This window comes from Battus philenor, unplaced genomic scaffold, assembly GCF_028537555.1.
Source record: "Battus philenor isolate CCGP_79_NKW_IND1 unplaced genomic scaffold, ilBatPhil1.0.hap1 SCAF_29, whole genome shotgun sequence".
NCBI classification, from domain to species: domain Eukaryota; kingdom Metazoa; phylum Arthropoda; class Insecta; order Lepidoptera; family Papilionidae; genus Battus; species Battus philenor.
The window spans coordinates 4,365,481-4,391,613 of NW_027181692.1; the positions used below are offsets into that span (position 1 = coordinate 4,365,481).

Sequence of the window (26,133 nt, forward strand, 5' to 3'; positions counted from 1 at the left end):
TCACTTCATTTTGAATATTATACTTTTAAAATTTTAATTTTTTTTTATAAATTTTTAACCGCGAACTTATCTGCAATTAAAAAGAAAATATTACATAAGCAAAATGCAACTTTTGACCTACTAACTAATGTTTAAAATAGCAGTATGTGCAAATAATATTTTAAGCTATTCTCAATAAGAAAATAATTCATTTTGATTTATATAATCACATTACTTAACTCCTAGATCTGGTTTTATTTTTCCCAAACGAACTTATTCTATCTTAATCTGTGGTCATCCACAGATAAGCAATAATGTGTATAAATTTTTTATTTATATAACCAAAGGGCCATTTTTATAATAATTTTTTGACCAAAAATGACCATTATTTTAAGAATAATACACTCTTTTGGAATAGCTAAATTGTGCTTTACTTGTTTCTTTGTAAGTTCATTGTTGTAGTGGTTAAAAGAGGAAGCATTTTAATTATCAGTCCATTTCAAATGGCATAGGCTTAATGCGGATCTCCACCACAACTATTACCACGGTTTATTGCGTAAAATTTGACTTCCCTAATTTGAATTAATATTTAAAAAATTTATCAAAGGGTCTAGTGTAAATATCTCACAACAAAGGACTATTAAGTCATAATACAGATTAAAAAGTGGTCATAAAATAAACACGACTGGACTTGTAGTGGGCACTTTTCAAATCAAGATGCATTTAGAACTTCCGTATCCACGTATTTCAAGTTAAAGAACATCATTGTGGAGTTCAATTTGTTTCTAATTTCAATAAGAGTGGACTCGCTTTCCTCAGACGTAAACAAATGACCATAATCACTAATCAAAAGTAAGTATAATGATATGGATAAATAATATAAGAGAAATGATATTTAATAATGATTTTATTAACACCGTTAGATATACTCAAGTTTATAACTCAGTCAAAATTTATTAAAGAAATGGTTGACGCAAAAAAAATATCGATATATTAGAAAACTCACGCTCATCACTATAAAGTCGTTTCATCGAAACGGGCGTGTTGGAAACGTCACAATGACTATCTCATATTCCTAAATTTAGCTGCGTTTTAATATCGAACAGTATATTTATATATTATCCGTACGTTTTGATCAACATCCAATAGGTGGTGTACTAGATATCGTGCAGGGAGATAATAATTTAGAACATAAAGGATCTTACATAATAGATACAATAGTATTATAATAAGAGATTGAAAAATGAATCTCTATTTACTTATTTATAATTTTCAGGAAAGATTACCATCTGGATTTAATAATAAAAGACCGGAAACAGTATGATTGGTTTTAAACGTAAAAGCTGTAAAGAGTTGAATTTCCAATGATTCCGTATGAAGTGATTATTCTGAAATATGTTAAATTAATTTGAATTTTTTATAGAATTCTACAGGTTAATAAATTCTGGCTAGTTTTCAAAAATTAAAAAGTTATGCTGTCGGCATCATAAATATACAATTTTGCTATCTATATATTATTTAAAAATTCTATAAACGCTGGTTGGACAATCATAACAAAAACAAGAAAAGTTGTGTTTATTTAAATATAGTTTCAACAAAAAAAAGATTATCTAATTATATATGAAATATATACGAGTGTTATATTTTATGCTGAAACTCAATTTATTTTCGTTAAAATTTATTTTGGTTTGAATATAATTCATATGCTATTTCATCAACTTAGAGTCATTTTGGCGATACTATGGTGTATAAATGAATGAATTAACAAAAATTATTTCTGACTGACTTTCCTTGATCCACTGTGCGTAACGGAAGTCTCGGGACACTGAAATCTTACATGACCAATATTTAGACATAACTATTTATCTTTTTATTTACACTTTATTATACACCATAGATAATAACTTAAGAAAAAAAAAATTTTTTTTGAGAAATAAACTATGAACACACGTGACATAAAAAATTAATCTTAATTATCATATATTGCCTCGACCTTTTTTAACATTTTTTTGTCATGATTATACGAGTATTATTGGAGACAATACAACAGCGAAAGGATTTATAAACAGAAATCTTGTCATATTTTGGTTATGGTGTCTCAAAAAACTAAGTTCGAATTTTATTTAGTCGTCATTAATATATTTAGATTTTCATTTTTATTTTTATTTTTAATTATAAATAAAATAAATTAATTATTGAAATAAATCAAGTAAATGAATTGCTCTACTACTTTTATTATTACGGATACTGCCTGTGACCAAAAAACATTCGTCTGAGTTTGTTGTGGGGTCTTTTCAGATCAAGGCGCATTGAGAACTCTCTTCGTTTTATGTTGAATAATGTCATCACAGAGAAGATTTACAACATCAACACTACACAGCTCTACTCGGGTAGAGCGGTTTACTACGTGCGAATGTCATCGTACAACTGAAATGTGTCTGTCCAACTTCTGTTTTATTAAGTTCACGGACCCTTCCGCTCCGTGAACTCAGTTCCGATGAAACTATTAAAGCCCCCCGGGCTAACAGCTTCAACCGAAACTAAGCAAGCAAGAGAAGCTTTACGATGGCCTTCTTCTCGTGATGATTTGTCTCTACATATGATCCTATGTGAATGTCAATATAAATTAATAAAAATGAGTAGCTTATATGATATGAATACTATATTATATGAATATAGCAACCTAAATTAATGGACCAAGGACTAAGAATCGCGGGAGTTGCTGCAGCAATCTTTGAAGGAAGCCTATGTCTTGCAATGGGCGTCTAGCAGCTTATATAATGATGATATATTTGTAATGATGACGTCATTATATCAGCCGCTGGATGCGATATTTCTAATTAATTTAGTTTCTGGGCCCTTAAAGCTGTAACACAATATTCGTTAGAGACTTCCCTACGCACAGTGGGACACGGGAAGTCGGTTATTAATAATTTTTGGCATTGAATCAACGTTGTTAACGGGGCAGCGACTATTTCACGCTGATATGGGCCACTTTGTATGTAAGCACTGAACGTTTCGGAACTCGTTCTAATGTTTACAGTTATGTTTCCTATATATTTGCGGTAGTGACCGCGTTGTAAAATTTATTGTTTAAATTTGTAAGATCAATAAACACTTTTCAATTTAAATTGTTGAGGATAGAATATTTACCGTGCCTGCACAAAAATCCGGGTGTCATACAGTGGTACTTGCATAAAAAAGACCTGCATGTAGATGTAGCTTTGAATCTACTAATAGTAGCCAGTTCTTAGAACGTGCATCAGACCACTACTTTCATTTCGAATTTGCTAATTATAGGCCATACCTCCTACAAAATAATGAAAAATAATCCCTAGAATTACCTTCAACGTAGTCCTGATACCGAGATACATTTATGAGTCTCCAGACTACGCAACGACAATACGATGACAGACTAGTAATACGTAAGAATATTCGCACATTTCAATCCTTAGGTGACACCAACCCTCCTCATATTATAATGAATCATTGCTCGATAGGCTCCTATTTTTTCCAATATCGTAAAATGCAGCGTCAAAACTGATGAAACTACGTAAACTTGATTACATAAACAAGTTTTAGCCTAAGTGCCATGCTCTCACACATGAATCCGAGGTAATTACAAATACCATTAAGGCAGTAGGCTCAAGTAAGAAAAGGCTCACAAGGAATTCCTTTCTCTACATAGTTACAGTAATTTAAATATAACAATGTAAGAAGATTCTCCGAAATATAGCTCAACTCGAAGGCTACCCCGAGAGCCTCGGCTCGGGTCGTTACATCACATGCTTTATTGCCGAATTGGCAGACACAGAGGGCAATCCCAAACTAAGAGAAGTAATTAACTTATGTCGGAACACCGGACTACGGTAGTACTAAGTTGCTATCGTAAATTTAAAAGCAATGAGTCATATTAACATAACGCAAACAAATTATAATTAGAAGTGATGGACTGTCGGAACACCTGTCAATATTTTGGCAGCACAATGAATACCAGGTAGCTGGGATAGGTAGTTGGAAGTCTTTGAAGATTTAAGTGCATATAATATATCTAAATGAGACATCAATATGACAATAGCAGTTTCACGTGATTTGGGAATCGACATGTATCTATTTTTTACTACCTTTAAAATAGAACTCGATTGCTATCAATCAACGTATTGTACACCCTATTTAAAAGTCAATAGCTGTAGAAATAACCGAAATCGATTTCACAAATTGAATTATTACTTATGCAAAATAATTATAATTTACTATAAAACTTTATACTGCCAGAAGTTTCTTGCCTATCGCATTCTAATAAAAAATAAGTTAATGTAACATTTTTCAAAGTGATTACTTTATATACGGTGATTAGAAATAAGTTTAAAAAGCCTTAGAGCTTTTTGCTAACGAATGATCTGTACATTATACATATAAAGTTTTAACACGTGTAATTATATATATATGTATATATATATATATATATATATATATATATATATGATCTGGATATCACTGCGATATAATTTCACTAAGACGGTACCACATGCCACAGGACTACAGAAATTTATTAAAAAATAAGTTTACTATATTCAGATGGTAATTTTTACTGTCTGGAACGAGCGATTTAATATGATTATTAATTTTAGTGAAGCGTTGTTAAACATACATAGTCGAATAGATTGCTGACTTGAAACTCAAATATCTGATGTGAGTATTATTCATCATCATCACCATATTTTCAGCGTGAAACGTCGACATACCGACTTGGATCTCAACAATAGATTTCTAGCCGAACCGGTCGGAAGCGGCTTGCATCCGGCGTGTTTCGACAACCTTAACAAGGTCGTCTATTCAACTTGGAAGTACACCCTAGGCTGAACTTTCCGGTCGTTGGTTTCCATTCTACATTCTTAACCCTTTGTAGCCTGATTTACGAAATTGATTTTTTTAATATTACTGTGTTTGCTTGAGAGTCTAGATGGAGGGAAAAATAGATTTTTTTTTAATATCATTGGAAAGAATATTATACAACAGTAAAATACGTACAGCCAACCTATAAAAAAATTAATAGTAATGTGAACATTCGGTTTAAAAGATTGGTATCAAAATTGAAACTCTAGGTTATTAAGGGTTAAGGCCCCAGCGGCTATCTTCAAACCAAAGCAAAATATTACTTATGAACTACCGTTAAGGGATGTTAAAGTATATAACATGGTATCCTAGATGACTTTTTGCTAGTGATTTACTCTGTTCTATTTTTTCTGTCATATATCATAATCATTTCAGTTGTAGGATGTCTATTGCTGCATATAATACTCGCCTATATTTCTAATAAGTCCGATTGGAAACGGTCTGTATCCTGCGCCTTCCGATAACCTTAACAAAGGTGCCTTTTCCATACTGGTTCGTGTCTCCACTCCAGTTCTATGCTCTATAACGCCTGCTCACTTCCATTCTAGCTTGCCTACCCGCTGAGGCATGTCGACTTACTTTCGTTCGATTACAGATCTTTTCATTTCCGATTCGATCTAGTAACGGTAAAGCAATTGAAAAATGTTAAAGAAAATTTTAATAAACAAATCTAGATCTGTAATATGGAGGAGATTTGGGGAAGTATACTGAGAAAATCCCTTCGAGTCCTTCTCTGAAATCGCCATTCATACGCTACCCGCAACCAGCGACTCCCGCGACCTATGTCGTCCTTCCATCTATTGGGGAGCCTATGACCTATAATGTCATAGTAAGAAAAAATAGCACTAGACAACGATACAACGAAATCTTCGGCCATAACAGTCAAGTGTCATGTCATGTTGTGATCGTCCGGAAGCGAACAATATAAAAGGTCCTTAAAAACATTTCAACAATTTTAAATAGCCCCATTAACTGAGGGAAACCTAATATTTTTACGAGATTCTTTTGTAGTTTCCATTAGTCATTTTAACTGCCCGGTTATAAAATAATCCGAGAACGCCGTTTTTGATTTACGACTTTCGTGGTTACGAAATAAGTTACTCAATTCTATTTATTATATACGAATATTTATTTATGGTTCCGTATGCTTAAAAATAGAATTTGGGGCGTTTTTTGTTTCAGTTTTGCTCAGAGACGAATAAGTTTGTCTGAAGTCTATATACGTGATTGCAGTAGTCTTAAAAATCCTATTTCTTAATTCTGGCAACAATTAATATTGATGACAATATTAGTGTCGTCTCCATAGAGTGAACGTAACATTATTGCAACTATACATGTGAATGTATAGCTTTATATATGTAGATGATCAAGAAAAATAATATAACAGGATTATTACGTATGTTGATTAAATATTGTTTACTATTCGTCCCTGAAAACTTTGTACTGCTAGAAATTATGTGCCTGTCGCAATCCAGTAGAAAAATAAATTATTGTTACATATTTAAGAAAGATCATTTGACACAGTGTGATTGAAAAGAGGTATAAAAGCCTCACATTTTTTTTGCTGAAACTCTTACACCTATAAGCAATCACCCTATATAATCTTAAAGATAGTCCAAATATATATCAGGACGCAAAATACAAAACTTGACGTCTTAGTAGTGTACTCTGTAAGCTTGACAGTTTTTTTTTTAATTTTTTATGCCTGTAGTCAATACAATATGCAGCCAGTAATATCTGAGTTCACTAAACAGTCGACCTACTCTTAATGTTGACATCCGCGTCGAATCTAAGTCTTACGAAATTACGTCAACAGAATGAATTCACATCCCATATCCAAATGATAGATTCTACCCGTATGCTTGAACGTTGGACAAGTAAATAACGAAAATGTAATTAGATTATAAAAATTCAATAAAACATTATTAAAAAAAATTACGAATTTTGAAGCGGAATTACGAATATTTACTCTTGCTTTTGAGGAAGGACGGTGTTATGTGGGATTCCTAACCACTCAAACCCACACGGTGTTCGGCGATATCGTGTCGGGTTTACGCTGTGTGAGAGACTTCAAGTTGAGGAACGTCTATATTCTCTCGCACTGTTCTAGAATAAGGCATAAGGCCTGTTAGGCAGACATAAGACCAGGAGATCATAGACGTGAATTACTATCAGAATCCACTTTGTTATTTGTTTTATAATTTATTTTTAATAATTTAGTAATACTCATTTAGGATCCGTATTAGTGAGCACTGATCATACGTCTTTCTGAAATGAATGCCAAAGAGCCCAATTTCGTAGGATCTCGAATCAATAAGTTGCCCTGTAATGGTATTCTTTTTTTTAAAAAAAGGTACGAGGGTTCCAAACGCACCCTGATGTGTGAAGAGCCCACAATAAACTCAGAGCATATTAATCATATCAATGCTTTGCGAGCTATTAAAGTGAGCGCCTAAGGTTATAGTGAAAACATAAATATCGTTTATTTGTTTTCATCTGGTATTTTTCTGAAACTTTATTTAATAGTACTCTTAATTAAAACATACATAGATTAAAATATCGTATTCCAGAAAAGATTTTAATTCGTTAACTGTATAAAAATTTTCTATTGTCGGTTCCAATTTTTTCCTTTCAATGTTTCCTTTTCATTTATGTTTATTTTTACTCCCATAATTTAAAAAAAAAAACAAAGGTATTTTTCTTTCTTTATAACCACTTCATGTGCCCGTTCAAAATTAGAATACAGATTAAACAAGCGTCTGTTTACTAAATTAAAATTCAGCGTATCGGCACTTGAAATGAACACTTTGTACATTTCTAATTCGGTGCACTGCGCAAATCGTTTCGATACGAGCGAATCTAGGGTAATGCGGGATCAATGTCGTTCGAAGAAAATCTCATAGACAAACGCTTCCAGGGAATAGAAACCGCGTTTTCATATATACGCGTATAGTATACACAAACAACCAACAAAACATCGCGATCGAAATATACGTATAACGAACGTAAATAATAAACGAAACTGAATTTCAGGGACTATATTTAAAACAGTTCAGAGGGGATCTCGCAGCCGCGTGGACATGATCGAGCGCCATTGACTCCCTCAGAGATGTTCAGCTTTTTTAAGAAGAAGGGTAAGCCCGAGACCGCGCCGGAGACGCCCGAGCGAGCCCGACGGCGGGCGACCGTGGCCTCACCCGCGCACACCGCAGTCGGCGCGCGCGCTCTTCATGATGACACGGGCAGCGAGCGACCGCTCGCACCGCGCAAGGACGTCGTCAACCTCCTGATACCCGAGACCGAGTACGCGCAGCGCACGCGCGTAGGCGCGCTGCTGCAGATGATGGCCGGCAAGCGGCGCAGGCCCCGGCGCAGCGCGCGCGCTCACTCCTGTCGCGTGACGCCGCCGCGCGACGCGCATGCGCTGCAGCGCAGCAACTCGGACTCGACGCGCGCGCCCACGCCGCCCCAAAATACTCGAGTCGCGCCCGACCCGCCCGACTCCGACAACGCGCTCCTCCTGCACAAATACACGCCCGAACCCGAGACAAAACAACAACACGTGTCGCTAGTCTACGTCTCCAACGACACGGAGTTGGACGAGAAGCGACACGCAGAGGCATTGCTCCGCGAGATCGCACGGAGTATAGACTGCACCATAGACGGAATAGATGATACGCAAATGGGCAACGGCGACAGCAAGCCCAACGTGCCCGTGCATCCAACAGTACCCAGCTGCCAGATCAGCACCTACAAAAACGAACTCGAGAGTGAGCTGCAGAAACTACTTCAAGATGAAAATGAAACGAACAAAGTTGAGGAGGAAAAGGAAGACGCGGAAACGCAAAGCTTAGAGTCGCCCGCGCACAAAAAGAAATCGAACCTGAAGCTTCCTAAGTCCGACACGGACGGCTGCTCCGACGACGACCGATCCGACTGCGGCAAGAAACGCGTGACGTTCAGGAAGCATGTGATCTTCGACGACGGCGAGCAGCAGACCGACGACGAGATGAATTCGTCATTCGAATCTCTTTCTTCAGAGGAAGAAGAAAGTGAATATCTCGAAGACCCTATTCCGGACAACGATGAACTGCTCGGAGGCGTCGTAGTATCCCGCGACGAGGATATTAAAACGGTGATAAATGTGCCAGAAGTTGACTCGATTAAGATAAAAGTGGAGTGCTTCGATGATGGACTCAAGAGGATTTCGAGTGATAACAGTGACAGTGGTTTCTTAGAGATGAGTGAGAGGAATGATGATACTACGGACAAGTGCGTGGACGGAGAGGTCAGTGAGGGCAGCGAGAGCGAAAGTGAAGACGACGCAGAGGAAGTAAGCGAAGAGGAGATCGTCGAGGCCGTCGACGAAGCCGGCTGTGACGAGTGAGTACCATAAATACTTCGCTGTCAGCTTTTTTTTTTTTGAAAAACGGTAATGCGTTTGTTTTACATTTACCAGCTATCATATCATACTATCATCACAGAGAATATAAAAGCACTATTATTCCTTCTACCACATTTTTACTTTAATGTTTTGTGTAACGCTCCACTATAAAAACATTTTTTTACATAACTAAAGATACGGATTCAAATGTTAGAGATGTTTTAAATACAGCAATGTTATAACTTTTTATATAGATTTGGATTTTGATCATCATCATCGTCATTTCAGCCGATAGAAGCTCACTGCAAGGAACAGGCCTTCCCAAATATATCAGCAAGATGAACTGTTTTATGCTGCCCGCATCTACCGACTTCCCACATCCTTAACTATATCGTCGGTCTACCAAGCGAGGGTTGGGGCGGCGTCTATCGGTTCATTTTCACTCTACAATCATTAGAAATCAACGGCCATCGATTGCAGAGCGATGTACGGGGCCTAATGCCACTTTAGATGAACAATAGTTCGAACATCGTCGATGGCCTTGGTTCTTCTACGGATCTCACTTTTTATTCGACATCGCAGCGAAGCGAAGTGTCTCCATTGTTTGAGGCATCTTATAAGCCCATCGTAAGAGATCATGTCTCGAGTCCATACGTCATCACCGGCAACACACGCTGATCAAAGATCTTTGTCTTCATCCATTGCGGTATTTTGGACGAGAGGGTTTTTCAACCTTTGTTTCGATTTATTCTTGTTTATTGTTGTTCCACAAACAACGTCTGTTTCAAAGTACTGCGTATATAAGACGCAATCCGATGTTTATTTAGTTGCGATATTTTTATATATCTTATTTACGAAAGACGAAACGCTAAACATGTAATCATAAATTAAACTATTTTATTTATCATTAAAATCAATTTAATTTTACTTATTATTTAGTAAATTTGAAACAGAATAATTGTTACAAGAAATGAACTTTCTAATGTTTTTACTAATTTAATACAGAATCTAATATATAAAATTCTCGTGTCACGGTATTCGAACTTGAACTCCTCCGAAACGGCTTGACCGATTTATACCAAATTTTACATGCGTATTCAGTATGTCTGAGAATCGGCTACTATCTATTTTCCATACCCCTAAGTGATAAGGGTGGTCCACCCATAAATTTTATTTTTAATTTTTTAGACAATTTTTTTGGTGTTTATTTTATTATGATGCAGCATACAAAAATACATACAAACCTAAATTTTCACCCCTCTACGATCAACCCTTATCTTACATTTGTTAATTAAAAACTTTAATTTTTCTTGCAAAACAACGTTTGCGGGATCAGCTAGTATAATTATAATAATTTCGTGTAAAATGAAAGAAACATTGTAAACATTTGTTCAAACGTAAGCGCGGATTTCTCATCGCGGGCATTTCCTCGATACGAATGCCAAAAAGCCCACGGATTATATGTAACAGTAAACAATTCGTAAATCATTGTCCAACGTAGTCAGTGATGTAGTTTACTTTGTTTATAATACTGTGAAGAAACGGTTTTTACAGAGGTCAAGTGCTATACTCTATTACGCAGGTAGAACCTGCTAATAAAGGTATTAACTTGCGGATTCCTGATCCGTAAATCATGAACCGGACGAAGCTGTAAAAGCCGGAAAAGTTTACAGCGCTTAATAACAGTAGATGACAGGATCCCTGAGTCAAACAAAGCCATAGAACATGGTTGCACAGATTTATTAAGACTAAGGGCCACTCGGGCAAATCACGAACTGATGGCGGGCCGGCCGCCAGAAGTATAGGTAATTAAATTTTTTTGGTTTTATTCTGGAATAGAATTCAATATTTTTCGAATGTACGAGAGTATTATTTTTGCTGTCGGCGGGCCACCAGTATTCGACCAGCGGGCCGCGGTCTGTGCATCCATGTCGTAGAAGCTAGAAAAGTGACGGCACTGATCATCACCGTTGCCAATTCGAAATGATTATCGATTTTTCCTTTATTATATATATTTTGAGCACAGATATATTAATATTTCTATTAGTTATTAATAAACGTCACAATTAAATTCAATCTTGGAATTTTTTCTAATCCATACAAACATTTGTATTGTTTTTATTATATGGTTATATAATTATCAGGCCGCTTATATATAATTATTAATTTACTCATAGGATTATTTTCCGTGACCATTTGAGAAGAATGTTAGAAGAGCTCAATTAGACTTAGCTTTCCTGTAATGACAACCTTCAACTTACGTTAAACCCTCGCAGGGTTCCAAACGGGCATTGGAAGAACCCACAACTAAATCAGATGGGTTTTTTTATGATTACTTTTGTAATATCCTTAATACAGTAGTAGATCAATTTATTTCCTAGCTTTATTATCACTTTTAAAAAATCCTTCAAACTGAAAAGTTCTATATGTTTCCACTGTTTTAATATATTGTCATGTTTTATACAGATTTTTTAAGTTTATGAAAAAAATATTTTTCCATAAGAAAATTTTAAAGATTATAAGGAAACGTATATAAAACTTGAATGAAATCGGTAGTATTCTCAACTTATGGCGTGACGTATAGTTTTTAGGAGAAAAAAAAATGACAATTTTTTTAAGCTTTTGCCTTGGTAATCTCCAAACATCTTTTAAATAAATATGAGCATTGATATTAACATAGACTAGCATGACCATACTGACAGCCTGAGACACTTGTACCTCTACAGAAAAGAAATTCGTAGGTGATTTTTTCTGTCATCTAAATGTGACAGCAAGTTTAATTTAACTCATGTTGCACCATCTCGCTGTGACACTCTTGCGTTAAATTTAAACTAGAGTATTTCAGACAGTTAAGCGAAATTAGAATAAAGGTTAACGACGTTAAACTGGGTTACGAAGTGCTAAACGGTCCACTTCATATTTGCAGAGAACACAAATTACATTAATTTACTATGTGATGGATTCGCTGCTAGTTCATCTAATACAGGGTTTATGAAAGTGGTTGATATCAAACCTAAGGGTTCGTTCATAAACGGAAAATGATTTTCCAAGTCGACGTGGTCTACCTTGTGGCCCACTGTCCGGCGTTCGGAAGACTGCGCGCAGATTCCGAATGCCGGATGGGCAAAAAGATAGAGAAAAGGAATATCTCGGCCATCATGCAAGACGAAGGGGAGAGAGAATGCTTCCTCAGCTACTGCAGGAAGGTGGTAATAAATACAATAAGTAAAAATAAAAAGAACACTAAAATATAGAAAGAAAAGGAATAATACGTGTTAAATATTTGAACAATAAATAATGTTGCAAAATAAAATAAATTACTAGAATTAAAAAGTCCCTGTCCCACACGAGATAGGGGAACGAGAGGTCCCCAACAGCGGGGACCATTTAAAAAAAAAAAAAGAGTCGACTCCGTACTTGGTTTTGGAACGATACGTACTATAACTGAAAGAGAAACGTATAAGCGATAGTATCCTTACTATACTTATTTTAATGTGTGGAATTAAATATTGTTAATTACAAAATCACTCAGGAACCTAATAATTGTCAAGCACTCGTTATAAAACTATATTTGTAAAGAGCAACTGTTGAGTTTCTCGCCAGCTCTTCTCTGCAGAACTGCCTTTTGAGCTGATGGTAGCTTTCTGTAGGACTGACATTACTGACATTTTATGTTGATTGACGATTCATCATTGCTTGTAATAGCTTATTTGAATAAGGAACATTTTGATTTTTATTTATTATGATGCAGAGAAATATTGCATAACTTTTGCGCAAGGATGGACATGCAAAATCGTGAAGCCTTCCACATTTTTGGATCCAAAAACAAGCACTGATAAAAAAATTCTACTCTCAACCCTACACTTTATTTTACTTTTAGTATTTTATATATGCGTTGGAATTATAAATTAAATGTGTTGGAACACCTAATAACACCAAGAATTAAAAAAAAATCTTTATTAATATAAATTCTGGTATGTATCTAAGAGGGAGCAGAAAATAAAATTGAAAAGAATCCAAACATCAGCATAAAAACAAATTACAATTAATGACTCCTCCCGAATTCCAAAACCCTTTCCTGTTTCAGGAGTTAAAAAAATCGTTATCCATAAAACAAATTTGAATCTTTCAACTTGTGTTACGTATATCAACTCGTTATAAAAATTACTAATACTTGTACATTGCGAATCATTGCCTCACTTCTCTAATTAAACGCGATAAACATGCTTAATTTTGTACAATAAAGAAATATATTTTTTTATGAAAACATATCAAGTTTACTCAGGACAAAAACGAAAGCAAGATTTTTAAAGTAAATTGCCTTTGGGAGCCTGAGAGATCAGTTAATTTTGGAATAAGAGTGTCTTGACTAGAATAGAGGAATAGTTTAGGAATCTCCCGATCTAATGTATCATGGGGCATGAAGCAGCGGAAGCCCAGCGGTGGAGGACTGAGAATTCACGAAATATACTCTTATACTACTTACATGTTTCTTGAATTAATTGTACAGGATTGCCTTTGTTCACAAACATGTTTCCAGAGGATAGGCAACAACGTCTTCTGCGTACCATAATACCACTCTACGATCACCAACCCGCATGTAAAGCATGGCAGTTATATGGTGTATATATGTGGGGAAGGGGCATAGTAGTTGGGTGCAGTGGGGCTTCTATGGCCTGAAAGGACCTTCTAATAGATAATGTTTACTTAAGATTAAGAATAATAATATCCTGAAAAACATATTACATGTTAAAATACGTTTATCCATATGTACTAAACATATGTTAGTAACTTGTAAATAGCATTAGCTTAGAAATATTGGAAGCATTTGTTTAATAGTATACATTGAATAGGCCAGTTGTCTGGTTATTATAAATATAAAATATTATGCACTTACAAACAAACTAAAAACAATTATTAAGAAAATGCTGTATGGGTTTACGTAAATAATACTTTGACATGTAAATGTCTTGTTGCTTTATCCGCAAAGTTATTCCAAATTCAATTATTTTTCTAATTTTATTACAATTACATTTAGATCATACCACATTGTACAGGTAAGAACATTTACTTCGTAGACAATAATCGAAAACCTATAATAATCTCTTAAATATTTATTATAATTAGTAGTACTACAATAATATACAAAATAATATTTTTTTATAAAATAAATAGAAACAAAAAACAGTCCCAGCCAAATGAATTTTACCTGTGTGCCAAAAGTATAAATTATAAAAGAATTATTGAATATAATCGTTCTCCTTTATAAATTAAAAACAAATTCATGCATGTAAACAGTTTTTTTTTATTTAGCATATAATACGTAACTGTTAACTAATCATAATAGAGAAAATTCGAAAATATTTTAGATACTTATATGTACATTGTTTTGTGCAGTTGTAGCCCAGCGGTAGAGACTTGACACTTCTTACAGTTAGATACAGTCTTATATACAATTCACACATTGTGCAATAACTATATAGAACTGCTACTACTCTTTCACATATTTCCGGAGGATGAACAACAGCGTCCTTTCCATACCATAATACCACACTGCTTTCGCCGACCCACCTGCCAAGCGTGGGTATATCTCCCATAGATATTTTAAGGGGAGGCTTCTTCCTTACAGTAATGATGACATTTTTTTGGCAAACAAAAAATATGAATTTAATATCATATTCATGTTATATGTACTGACTAATTATCATTTTTTTATATTAAAGAACATAACTGTGAATTTATCGATTAATACTATGTTATAATAATAACACCTAACATTATATGTATACCCCACAAAATACTTTGATAAAGATCGAATATCATTGTTCTTATAGATATTTTTTTTAGGCAACAACATAGAATTTTTTAAATTTTGATGCTTAAAATATTAAAAAAACGTTAAATATATGTCAGTTTTCTTGCCCTACTCACTATATACAAACTACGCTTGATATTTTACAATATCTTATGAGAATACGAGAACAAAATGGCGGCCTTCACGAAGACTAACCTAATAAAAATATAGTAAATAATTATTTTAGTCGAAATTTATGCAATCACAATAATATTATTTGAATGTTATTATTTAATTATATTATTAAACTTTTTTCATTATTTTCACTATATCGTTTATTATTGTAAAATGACAATTATCTTTATTAATGATTATTTTATTATGATTGTGGACACTATATTGATAATCCTTATAAACTTAAAAAAGGTTATGATTTTTAATCAAGTAAATATTTAACATCTGATTAAATGCACGCTTTATTCTAAAATTTTTGTCTGTAATGCGCCTTAATAAATAACAAAACTACATGAATTCTACGCATATTTGCTCCTCAAACATACCAAGTAATTATAGCATTCATTAAAAAATACTAGAGTCATTAAATTAAATTTTTCATGTATCGTCGCGTTCCAAGTAAATCAAAGAACATCGTCACATGCAGCCAATTATAAGACTAAGATTAAGAACGATTGCTGAAATAGTTTGCGTAGTCTGATTTATTACTTTTTTTTCACAGACAACATTTTCTTTAATAATATTATATTGTTATTAATTTTAAATGTTTTATTTTTATTAATTCATTATGACTTCTTATAAAAATTTGAAGAGAAGACAAGGAGATAAGATTCAATTAAATTTAATCTTTAATTTAGGCTAGCGCTTGTCATTTGTCACAGCTGACAGTTCTTTGTTTTCCCGCGCTATTTATAGTCAATGCGCACGCGGATGAATGTTTTGTGTGCGTTCAAAAATGCGATACATCACTCTCGATTACATATCACTACGCTTATTGCTTATTTCTTTATTATTCGTTTCGTCTCTCTTTACTATGTATCGTAAGATACTACTGAAATCATTATCGAACAAAAAGAAGTTTTGTCTAGTTTACATGCGTCATCGTATCCCACGAAAATTTATCTCGTGTGGAATCAAAGCAATTAGGCGTATCTAGCAAATGAAAGCAAAGTAATGTGACAACTGACAAAACTAAAATAACTACATAATTAACTAATTGCAAAATATACTGATAGATGACTCTGAAATTAAATTATACAGTAATGGCCATCTACTGCAAATACTTTACTGAATTGAATCCATTAATACATAAAAATAACGTCTTATATAAATACAGGCTGTTTTGTAACAGACATAAGGCTTTAAATAGTTAAATTCATAGCACATTAGCTGTCAAATAATATATATAGTACACCCTATCTTAAAATCAAAGGTTTTATGAACAATAAATAATATAATGATAACATAGAAAGAAAAGGCGGTCTCAATATTAGCATTTCTATATATTAAAAATAAATATTGTTTATTATCTATGCTTACAGATATTGTACTGCCAGAAGTTAATGATCTTTCGAATTCCAATAGAAAAAATAATTAATTTTACATAATATATTTCAGAGCGACCAATTTATACAGAATAATTGGAAATAATTGTTAAATGCTTGAAGGTTTTTGCGACAGATAAGCATTCAAACTTTTACACTTATTTCCGATCAACCTGAGTACAAAATAAATTTATTACAAACTATACTTTATTGCAATGGAATTTATATAAAGCACGAGAATTTTCATACAAAAAAGTTACATGAAATCAGGATTTTGTATTAATTAGTTACATGACTTTGTATTAATTAGTTAAACCATTTTATGTCCTTCCTCAGCCATAAAGCTAATTTAAAAGTTTTGAGAGTTTCATGTCCGGCGGTAGCGGTAGTTCGCGCGCTTTTTCATGACATGACAAGGCCGCCATATTGTCGATTGACGCACAAACACTAATAGGTCTTGAATCATGTTTTATTTTTAATCGTTCATGTGATGTTACAGCGTACAAATAATAATGTTTTGCTGATACGTGACTTGAATACAATCACAAAGATAGAGAATCACGGTAAACAATTATTGGTTTTACAATAGCCAACAAAAAACTCTTCAGATATCTAATCTTACTCTCTTGTTAAAAGTCTTATTTGTTTTGCTTTTTTTGTATTATAAATAATCGTACTAATAACTAAACATAAGCCTCGAATATATGCATATTTTTTTAGTTCCACACTAGACCTTTTACATTTTATCGGCCTTTTACTAATAATCAGTTCCGACCAAAGTCACACTTCAGGAAAGAGATCGTAATTGTCTTGAAGTTAGATGATGGACTCCAAGTAACAGCTTAAGTGCACAGGACATTACTTATGCGCCGCGCGACTGTGGGAAATCATTATGAAATTATTTCTGCATGTGTATAATTAAACTTGTAACTTTAACAATACAATTCCGTAAAAAGTTCTGTACTGAACAGCCACAGTTTTTACTTCACAAAACAGTTTTTCATTTGAATTGGAATTGACATCTTCTTTATACTTATAAGGTTCTCTGCCCCTGTAACCATTATCTTAAATAAAACGAAGATGTTTTTAATATTGTGTGAATTTTTAAAAACAGCTGGCAGACGTGCACTCTTGCATTAATCTCCATTTAAATAAATCTTGCTAAAGAAGCAATGTTGCCAACATTATTGACATTCTCGTTTACCACTGAAAATCCGTCGTCTACAAAAATGCATCTGAGCATAACAATAAAGGAACTGAAAAATATATTATTATAATATAGTATAATATATAGTACCTGGGGTAGCCGAACTTGTCAAACAAAAGAGCCAAATATAAGAAAACAAAATTGTTATGGACACAAAGAGATATTTTTAAAATGTAAATTTGTTTTTGTAAAGACATTTTTAAGAAATGTTTGGGATTATTAATACATTCACTAGCTTGTGTCCTGTAAATTCTTTTGGTTTCGGTGGAGAAATCATCTAGATTTTTACGATTCCCTGCCTCGGAGGAGATGAAAAAGTTCTGTGGGATTCCTACCAACCAAAACCATCTGGGCGGTTGCCACTCTGCGCTGCATGAAGGACTCCGATATCTCCATAAAGAACACTCGCTCGCGCTGTGATTTTCTAGATAGTCCGTCCCAGGGTATGTGTTTTTTAAGCTTCTCCAGAAACCGTGGTGCTATCACGACAGTTTGAACCCACATCAATCTATCATCCGCCTCAGAGTCACTGAAACTAGAAGTTTAGGGTCCTCACACCACACCCGCGAAGGCCACGTTTCTGGTTTTGGAACGCCATAAATACATTTGGTCTATCTCAACGATAAATAAATGGTGATAAGTAAATAAAAGTTTTTTATTAGCAAGGTTATAAAGACGAGTGACTATTTAAAAAAAAGTTTAATAGCAACTTCCCATTTCCAGTTCATCCCTCGTGTGCTCTGGATTATTACCTGATTGTTAGAAACAAATGACGATCTTTAATTTTGTTTAAGATTATTTTTTATTTATTTGCTCATTACTGTAGATCAACACAAACAATAAAAATGAAATAAATGGATAAGCAAAAAGTAAAAGAGAAGGGCCGGTCATATCGTAGATAGCGATTTTATACAGTCAATCATTGTGTGTTTTATTTTCTAAGCAAATATCCTTTTATCGACTTTATTTCTTTGGTAGTTATTGCATTAATAGTCAATAGATGAGGAGATGATTTTGATTTTAGAAAGATTTTAAATAATTTGTTTCTTTTTATGTGCATAACCAACCCATTTTGACAAATTGTAAGTTAGTCTGTAAATTGTAAATAGGACAAAAAATTATGGTGTCATTAAAACTATATATTCAAGCTGAGGAGTTGTCATTAGACATCGACTCGATCATTACTTAAGTACTTTTGTAAAAAAAATACAAACAATTCGTACGTAAATCAATTACTTCGCAATCATGAACCTTACTTAGCCAGACGATTCATACTACGACCTATTTGTGAGTAATATGCCTAGAAATCTACTAGAAACGTTACGTCGGTGTTAAAATAGTATGAACTTTAGATTTATTTAAAGATTTCTAGATTAACGATCGCTAGGTAAACTTGCCCGGTATGTGCCGCGTAAACATAGGTTTTAAAACGCAGATCGGGTGCTTATTAAAACTAGACTATATTTTTAAACTCGTCGAACTTGCAATTGATTTATACATCAATATACTACTAGCTGATCCCGCAAACGTTGTTTTGCAAAAAAATTGATATTTTAATTTACAAATAAAAAATAAAGGTTGAAAACAAAAAATTTCGTTAAAAAAATAATTTTTTTTTTTAAGTGTGAACAACCTTTATCACTTAGGGGTATAGAAAATAGATAGTAGCCGATTCTCAGACCTACTGAATACGCATAATTAATTTGGTAAAAATCAGTCAAGCCGTTTCAGAGGAATTCAAGTTCGAACACCGTGACACGAGAATTTTATATATTAGATATTATTACCATATTGGCATGTACAGGTTCCTCGGGCTTGAGAAGATAGAGCATAGAGAGGGCTTGACTTTTACCTCGTTTACGTAACTTAGGTTGAGAACTCCCTCAGGAGCCTCAGCTCGGGCCTTTACATCAAGTACATTGTTACCTGATAGAAGTCCAACGATCTCTAGGATCGCGTAGACGGAAGATCTATCCTCTCCGGATTGGTGCGAGTGAACTTAAAAAGGCCGAACTTCTATTTGATCAGTTGCTATTGCCTGGATAAAAATACTACCACGAAAAGCGCTAGTACTGGGATAATATGTGATGGAACAAACTCTAGCAACGCTTCTGTCTAATATTGTAGTTTAGCTTAGCTTGGGCTGACCTGACCTAGACTTGTATTATGAAGGTAGTCTAGTTGAGACAATAGTAATAGACATATCGTTTTATTAATAGTGTTTTAATTTAACCATGCCTCTTGGCTATTTAGAAAGCCGCGTTATAAATTCTACTGGTCAATATGAACACACTTTAAACATAACAGAGAAACAGTACAAAAGGTTATCCTATCGCATCTCGCTAATCTCACTAACGATATTCAAATGGATTGAAAAAGAGTCGTATTTTAATAGAAGGGTGTTGGCTAATAAGAAAAATAAATAGTTATGTAATGTATAATGAATAAAAATGTTGCTACTAATTCAAAATCATTACATTAAATATTATGATACTTAAAAATGTGAAAAATTAAGAAGTATTACAGACAAGAAAAAAGCTAATACAATTCTAAGACATCGACAAATAACGCTAATAAAAAGCCTTTTGAAAGTCCAAAGAGAATTGGTTCTTGTAATCGACATAGGTAAAACATTTCAAGAACGAGCAGCATAATCAGTGAACGACTTTCTGAGGAACCAGAAATTTCTATGTCGAGACAATCAGATGATTTTTGTGTTCAGCAGTGTATAATTCTTATTATAAATATTTGAAAATTGTTTTGTTGATTTATTTGCAGGGTTGTTATTACAAATCAGGTTGTTAAATTGAATTTAAAAAGATCAACTGTTGTATTACTAAGTAAGAAAAGGACCAATATTTAGCCACTTCCGCACATGCAGTAGTAGTCGTGCAACAAGGTGCACCGCCCGCCGGCCCGCTGATAAATGCGTATGCGGCAAACAATTCGAATTACACAACTGCCACCGTTAAATCACTTAAAGTGACTGCCACTGCATGTGCGGAAGTGGCTAAATATTGGTCCTTTTCTTACTTAGGATGGACTTCCGCAAGGTAACGTCTGATTCCATTAAATGTTGTATTACTAGCCGGCTTCCGCCAGCGTTCGGAGGCGATGGTAGCATATTCACGGACTAAATAAACTAAATTTTTTATAATGTTCAAAATAATCAACGATTCGAAAGTGCATGTAAATTGCTACTTCAATAAAGATACTGAATTTGAATTTTATAGGCATAAAAATGCTCATTTAAATAACGTGCAGTCGAGGCAAATAAAACAAAATGAAGTATTTGAATATAATGTCAAGTTCTTTATTAACCAAAAGAGCCGGTAGACGCAACGTGGGTAAGTGTCCCACTAGGAGGGCCGACGACATAGTCAATGGATGCGAGCAACGTAAAACTGTCCATCTTGGGGATCTTAGAGGGAGGTCTATGCGTGCCAATATTTTTTAAATTAACAAAGGCGTTTTTGATTCCAGGAAGACGCTGGTATCACAGGAGAGCAAGTTCCAGACGCAGGTAGCGGCGTTGACCGACCTCGCCGACACCAGGTGCCAGGAGGCTGAACGCGCGCGGGACCTGATCATCTCCTACCGAAAGGAAATCGAGGCGAAGGACCAGGAGATTGAGCGTAAGTGGTAACTTAAAAAAAAGTGAAGTTAATATCAACGAGCGAAAATACATGAAACGAATCTACAAATTTAAGCACTAAATAAATTGTGATTAAAAAAAGATAAGAAACCCAATACCTGTGCCGTATGATAAGTGAGGTGTAGGATGAAAGGTGATGAAAAAGAGGAAACTAAAAATAGATGAGTATGTACGATCCTGTGAAGTATGTTAGAAGACCGAATGATTTATCTTAAAAAAACTGAACGAGGAGCAAAGAAATAAAAAGAAGGATGTGAATAATTAATTAAAAATTGTGTCTTATCCCTAAACGAAATAGAGGAGAACGAGAGGCCTCCAACAACGGCAGCCAAAAATAAAAAGATGCGTGAAAAGTGTTTGTATAGTGATCTATGACGCTAACATCATAGTTCTGAAACGTCATTAGTCCAGGAATTCAGTTCTGAAAAAAAATATTATATACTCTGTAATAAACATTTTTTATGAAAATTCTCTATCTTAACTGAAAAGAAACCCGTGTATAAAGTACACCAGATTGCTGCGTGGATAGGCAACCCCCACTAACTGGCCCCCCCTCCACTAACTGGACTGGCGACATAATCAAAGTTGCAAGTTGTTGAATGCGGTTAGCGCAAGATCAGTCATTGTGACGGTCTTTATAAGAGGCTGACATGAATTAATGTTATTTCTGTTTTCAGAATTAAAATGCGATCTAGCCGCAGCCTACAAGGAGTCAGAGCTGGTGCGACAGAGGAGTCGCTCCCTGGAGGAGGAGCTGGCTGCGGCCAGGAGCTGTTCTGCGGACCTGGCTGATCAGCTACAGAGGCGGAATGGTTAGTTCAACAATTTGATTTAACAGAGAACAAATAGCTTTTATTTTTAAAAAAGATGCTACAATAGTTTACAAACAATACATGATATTCTATAAATCATAGATCAACCGAAATCAAGAAATTGGGCACATAATGACTAACGAAATAAAAACAAGGTTTATTAATTATTAACATAAAATCAATTACAGTAGCCAAAAAAATAATTATATTAAAGAGACATTGAATTCAAACTCTAATATTCAATTCTTTAGTTGTTTACCGATTAGTTTCTATTGTTAATAGGAGAGCTATTTCTATTGTTCATATTTTAATCTAAATAGTATCATAGAAAACTAGAATCAGATTTAATTTACCCATTCGGAAGACACCTCAATAGGTTCATACGAGTTTTTAGTTTTATGTTCACTTTCTTAATATCCTTATAAAGTTGTTAAACAATTCATTCCCAAGGTTTATCATCACTTTAAAAGCCGTTTGAATACGTAACACTTTTTTACATATTTTCATTTAATAAACTTCATAAATTTATTACATAATAATTCAAAGATCTTAAACGAAAATGTATTGTAATATTGTATAACGTTGTCCAAAATTACTAATAAAATTAAATAAAAACACTAAAAATATTAAATATACATTTCACGAACGTATAGATGTGATAGCCCAGCGGCAGAGAACTGAGATTTCCGATCATAGGTTACAGGTTCGATTCCTGGGATATACGATCTTAAATAATTTATGGTTTATGCATTAATTGTATAGGATTGCCGCAGCTCACAAATAAGTTTACAAAGGATGAGAAGCAGCGAGCAGCAAGATTATGGGAGATCACCTACTTTTGGAAGGCCTATGCCTTGCAATGTGCCTTCTATGGGCTTGAACGATGACGACGTCGAACATACACATGTTTATTGTAGCAATTATGGTATATGTGATCATCTTACCGCTAAATATTAATACAAAGTACGACTTCAAGTCACCTTGAGTATATCGTTGTTCCATCTAGTGAAAGTTCTAGATGCGCCGCGTCTGCCGACACGTCGCCGTAACCTTCCTGAAACACACAGGATCTATGTGAAAGCGTCGAGAACAATGATATTGTTATGTAGAAGTTAATATTAAGAACGCTTAAAATTATTATTGAGTGAATTTATGCTCGTAGTTAAAAATAAAATATTCCTATATTTTGACAATAGTCTCAATTTTATTATACTATTTCAGAGGAATCAGTGAGGCAACTCCGATCGGAGCTGGAAGATGCTTTGACGCGACGGGCCGAGCTGGAGTCTAGGGTTCTGGAATTGGAGAGAGATAGAGACAGACTTGAGCAGGAGAAAGAAATTAACGCGCAAAAAGCACAAGAAGTGAGTATAAAGCAATAAAACATACATAGAAAGGTAAGAAAAGGAACAATATTTATCCACTTCCGCACATGCAGTGGTAGTCGTGCAACAAAGTGCACCGCGCGCCAGCCCGCTGATAAATGCGTATGCGGCCAACAATGCGAATTACACAACTGCCACCGTTAAATCACTCAACACGTGTTTCACCCCTCCACGGGGCATCTTGAGGAGCTACGTCACACCGATTAGTGCTAAACACAGAGTGGAAGTGAGAGTGCGGAAGTGGCTAAATATTGGTCTTTTTCTTACTTAGGATTGACTTCCGAAAGGTAAAGCCTGATTCCATTATATATACATAGAAAAACAGAGAAGATTACTTCGTGGCAGCTTTTACTTAGTAAGGGTTTATATAAGAACTAAGTTCCCAAGACCTGAACATAAAGGAACCCAGTACAAACTTATACCATACATACATACTTAAGCTTTCTATGTCAAGCTTTATTAGCACTTTAAACTTCATTCACACTATTTAAATTTTTTATATGATAAACTTATTAAATTGATTACGAAATAATTTAGTGACATTACATAGGACTGTGCAGCGGTAGTCCAGTGGTAGAAGACTGAGACCGTAGAGCGCGGGTTAAATTCCCGGACACTTTTTATTAAAACTCACACTATGTGCATTTATTATATAGGATTGCCACTGCTTGTTCACAACCAAGTTCGCAGAGGATGGGCAACAGAATCCACCATCTGCAGCGTCACTTCAAAGCAGATGCCTCCTCCAAAGATGTCTATGGGGGATATACCATAATTGTTTTTGTGTGCTTTCTCAATCCTATTTAATTAGTATAAATAGTGTAAATTATATATAAGACTGTATCCTTGGAATTGAACCCGCGACCTACGCTTAAAAGTCTCAGTCCTTACCGCCAGACTACCACTGACCATTCATAAACTATACTATACATTAATGACTATAAATGTGACATACATTTACTTCTTTAAGGATTTTTATACTTATAAACAGTCCTGTATGTAACGACTATGATAAACAGTATTTATTTTATTAATTTGAACAGATGTTTTAAGTAAAAACAATTGCCTAGCGGCACTAAATTATGCGTTACTTTCATTGTCTTCAGGCTCTGTCAGCAGCAGAAGCCAGCAGTGCGAAGTGGCGGGCAGCGCATGAGGCGGCACGCTCACAGGCGGCCGCACGCGCCGAGCGGATCCTGGCCGACTGCGAGTGGAAGATGCGCGAGCTGGAGAAGAGAGCCAGGGATGCAGAGAAAGAGAAGAAAGAGGTAAGAACGAGACAGCTATAACCAACACGTTCATTGACTACTAAAATAATATACTTAAATTTTGGTTGCGTCTTATGATCCGAAGTAATCTATACAGTTTATAACTGCAAAAGTTTTAAAGGTGTGAATGTAGTAAATGTATATCATTTGCTGTCAATTAATGCATGTTACACACTATACAAAAATCAGTAGTCTAAAACATAATAAATAGCATGTGATAATAAAGTAAGAAAACACGTTTTAGATATTCGTATTTTAAAATTATTTGTTTTTTTAATATTTGTATCTGCAGATTGTACTGCCAGAAGTTATTGGCCTGTCGCATTTCAACTGAAAAATAAACTAATGTAAAAATTTTCATCTTTTATTTTAGCATTAGAATTTAAAGATCACAATACTATGTTTTGAACAGAAAAAAATCCATCCGTTAAAGAATTAGGAGCATATTAAAAACTACAATTTACGTCTAATCCTCAGCTATCTCAGACCGTGGAACGCCTGCAGAACCCACCGCATATTGCAGAACTGCATCAGCTGCGTGGGCTGGTTAGCGAGCAACAGCACTCCCTCGAGTCCCTGAACTGTAGATTGGAAGAGCTGGAGACTAGGGAGGAGGAGCTGAAGATAGAAAAACAGAAGCTCAGCGAACTGCTGGAAAAGGAGGTGCAGAGTGGCAAAGCAAAGGACGCGCTACATGAGGAGGTTTGTTATATACTATCATCATCATCATCATTTCAGGCTGCTACTATTTCTGTTAATGTCTTCGCTGTTAGATCTTCACAGTTTGATCGGTACTGTATCCACAGAACGGAATGGTCCGTGAACTGGCAGATTTCAGCCGCAGGGCGTAGTAAAGTGTTTAACATAACATTTACCTTTCCAAGTTTTAGAAAAAGTTTTTAATGATATACTAGATATATAACTGCATCTCTTCTCAATTGTGCATGTAGGCAAGATGAACCTGTATTCTGAACAATTATATGATAAATAAGTTTTTTTTTTTAATCTGTATTTAAAGCACTTTCACGTTAATATTTAATTACTAACTTGCTGCCCAATACTTTCGACGTCATCGTTACATCAATAGGACGTCCATAGTTGGGCTTAAATCTTCCCTATTGATTTACAATAAGACTGGTAGGAAGCAGCCTGTATCCAATGTCTTCAGTGAAAGCCGTCGATAAATCATTGAAA

At 34.7% G+C, this 26,133-nt stretch overlaps 1 protein-coding gene across 3 annotated transcripts in view; it reads left to right on the forward strand.

The window, feature by feature from the left end:
• The window catches only part of LOC137926268 (uncharacterized abhydrolase domain-containing protein DDB_G0269086-like), a 52,697-nt gene that overhangs the window by 16,846 nt on the left and 9,718 nt on the right, over positions 1-26,133 (forward strand). For all 3 annotated transcript variants that reach the window (XM_068769863.1, XM_068769862.1, XM_068769861.1), the window contains exons 2-7: positions 7,909-9,258; positions 21,303-21,454; positions 22,152-22,286; positions 23,508-23,650; positions 24,778-24,939; positions 25,417-25,641. In XM_068769863.1, the coding sequence (XP_068625964.1) occupies positions 7,985-9,258; positions 21,303-21,454; positions 22,152-22,286; positions 23,508-23,650; positions 24,778-24,939; positions 25,417-25,641 (2,091 nt within the window). In that variant the 5' untranslated portion in view covers positions 7,909-7,984. The remainder of the gene's footprint in view (positions 1-7,908; positions 9,259-21,302; positions 21,455-22,151; positions 22,287-23,507; positions 23,651-24,777; positions 24,940-25,416; positions 25,642-26,133) is intronic.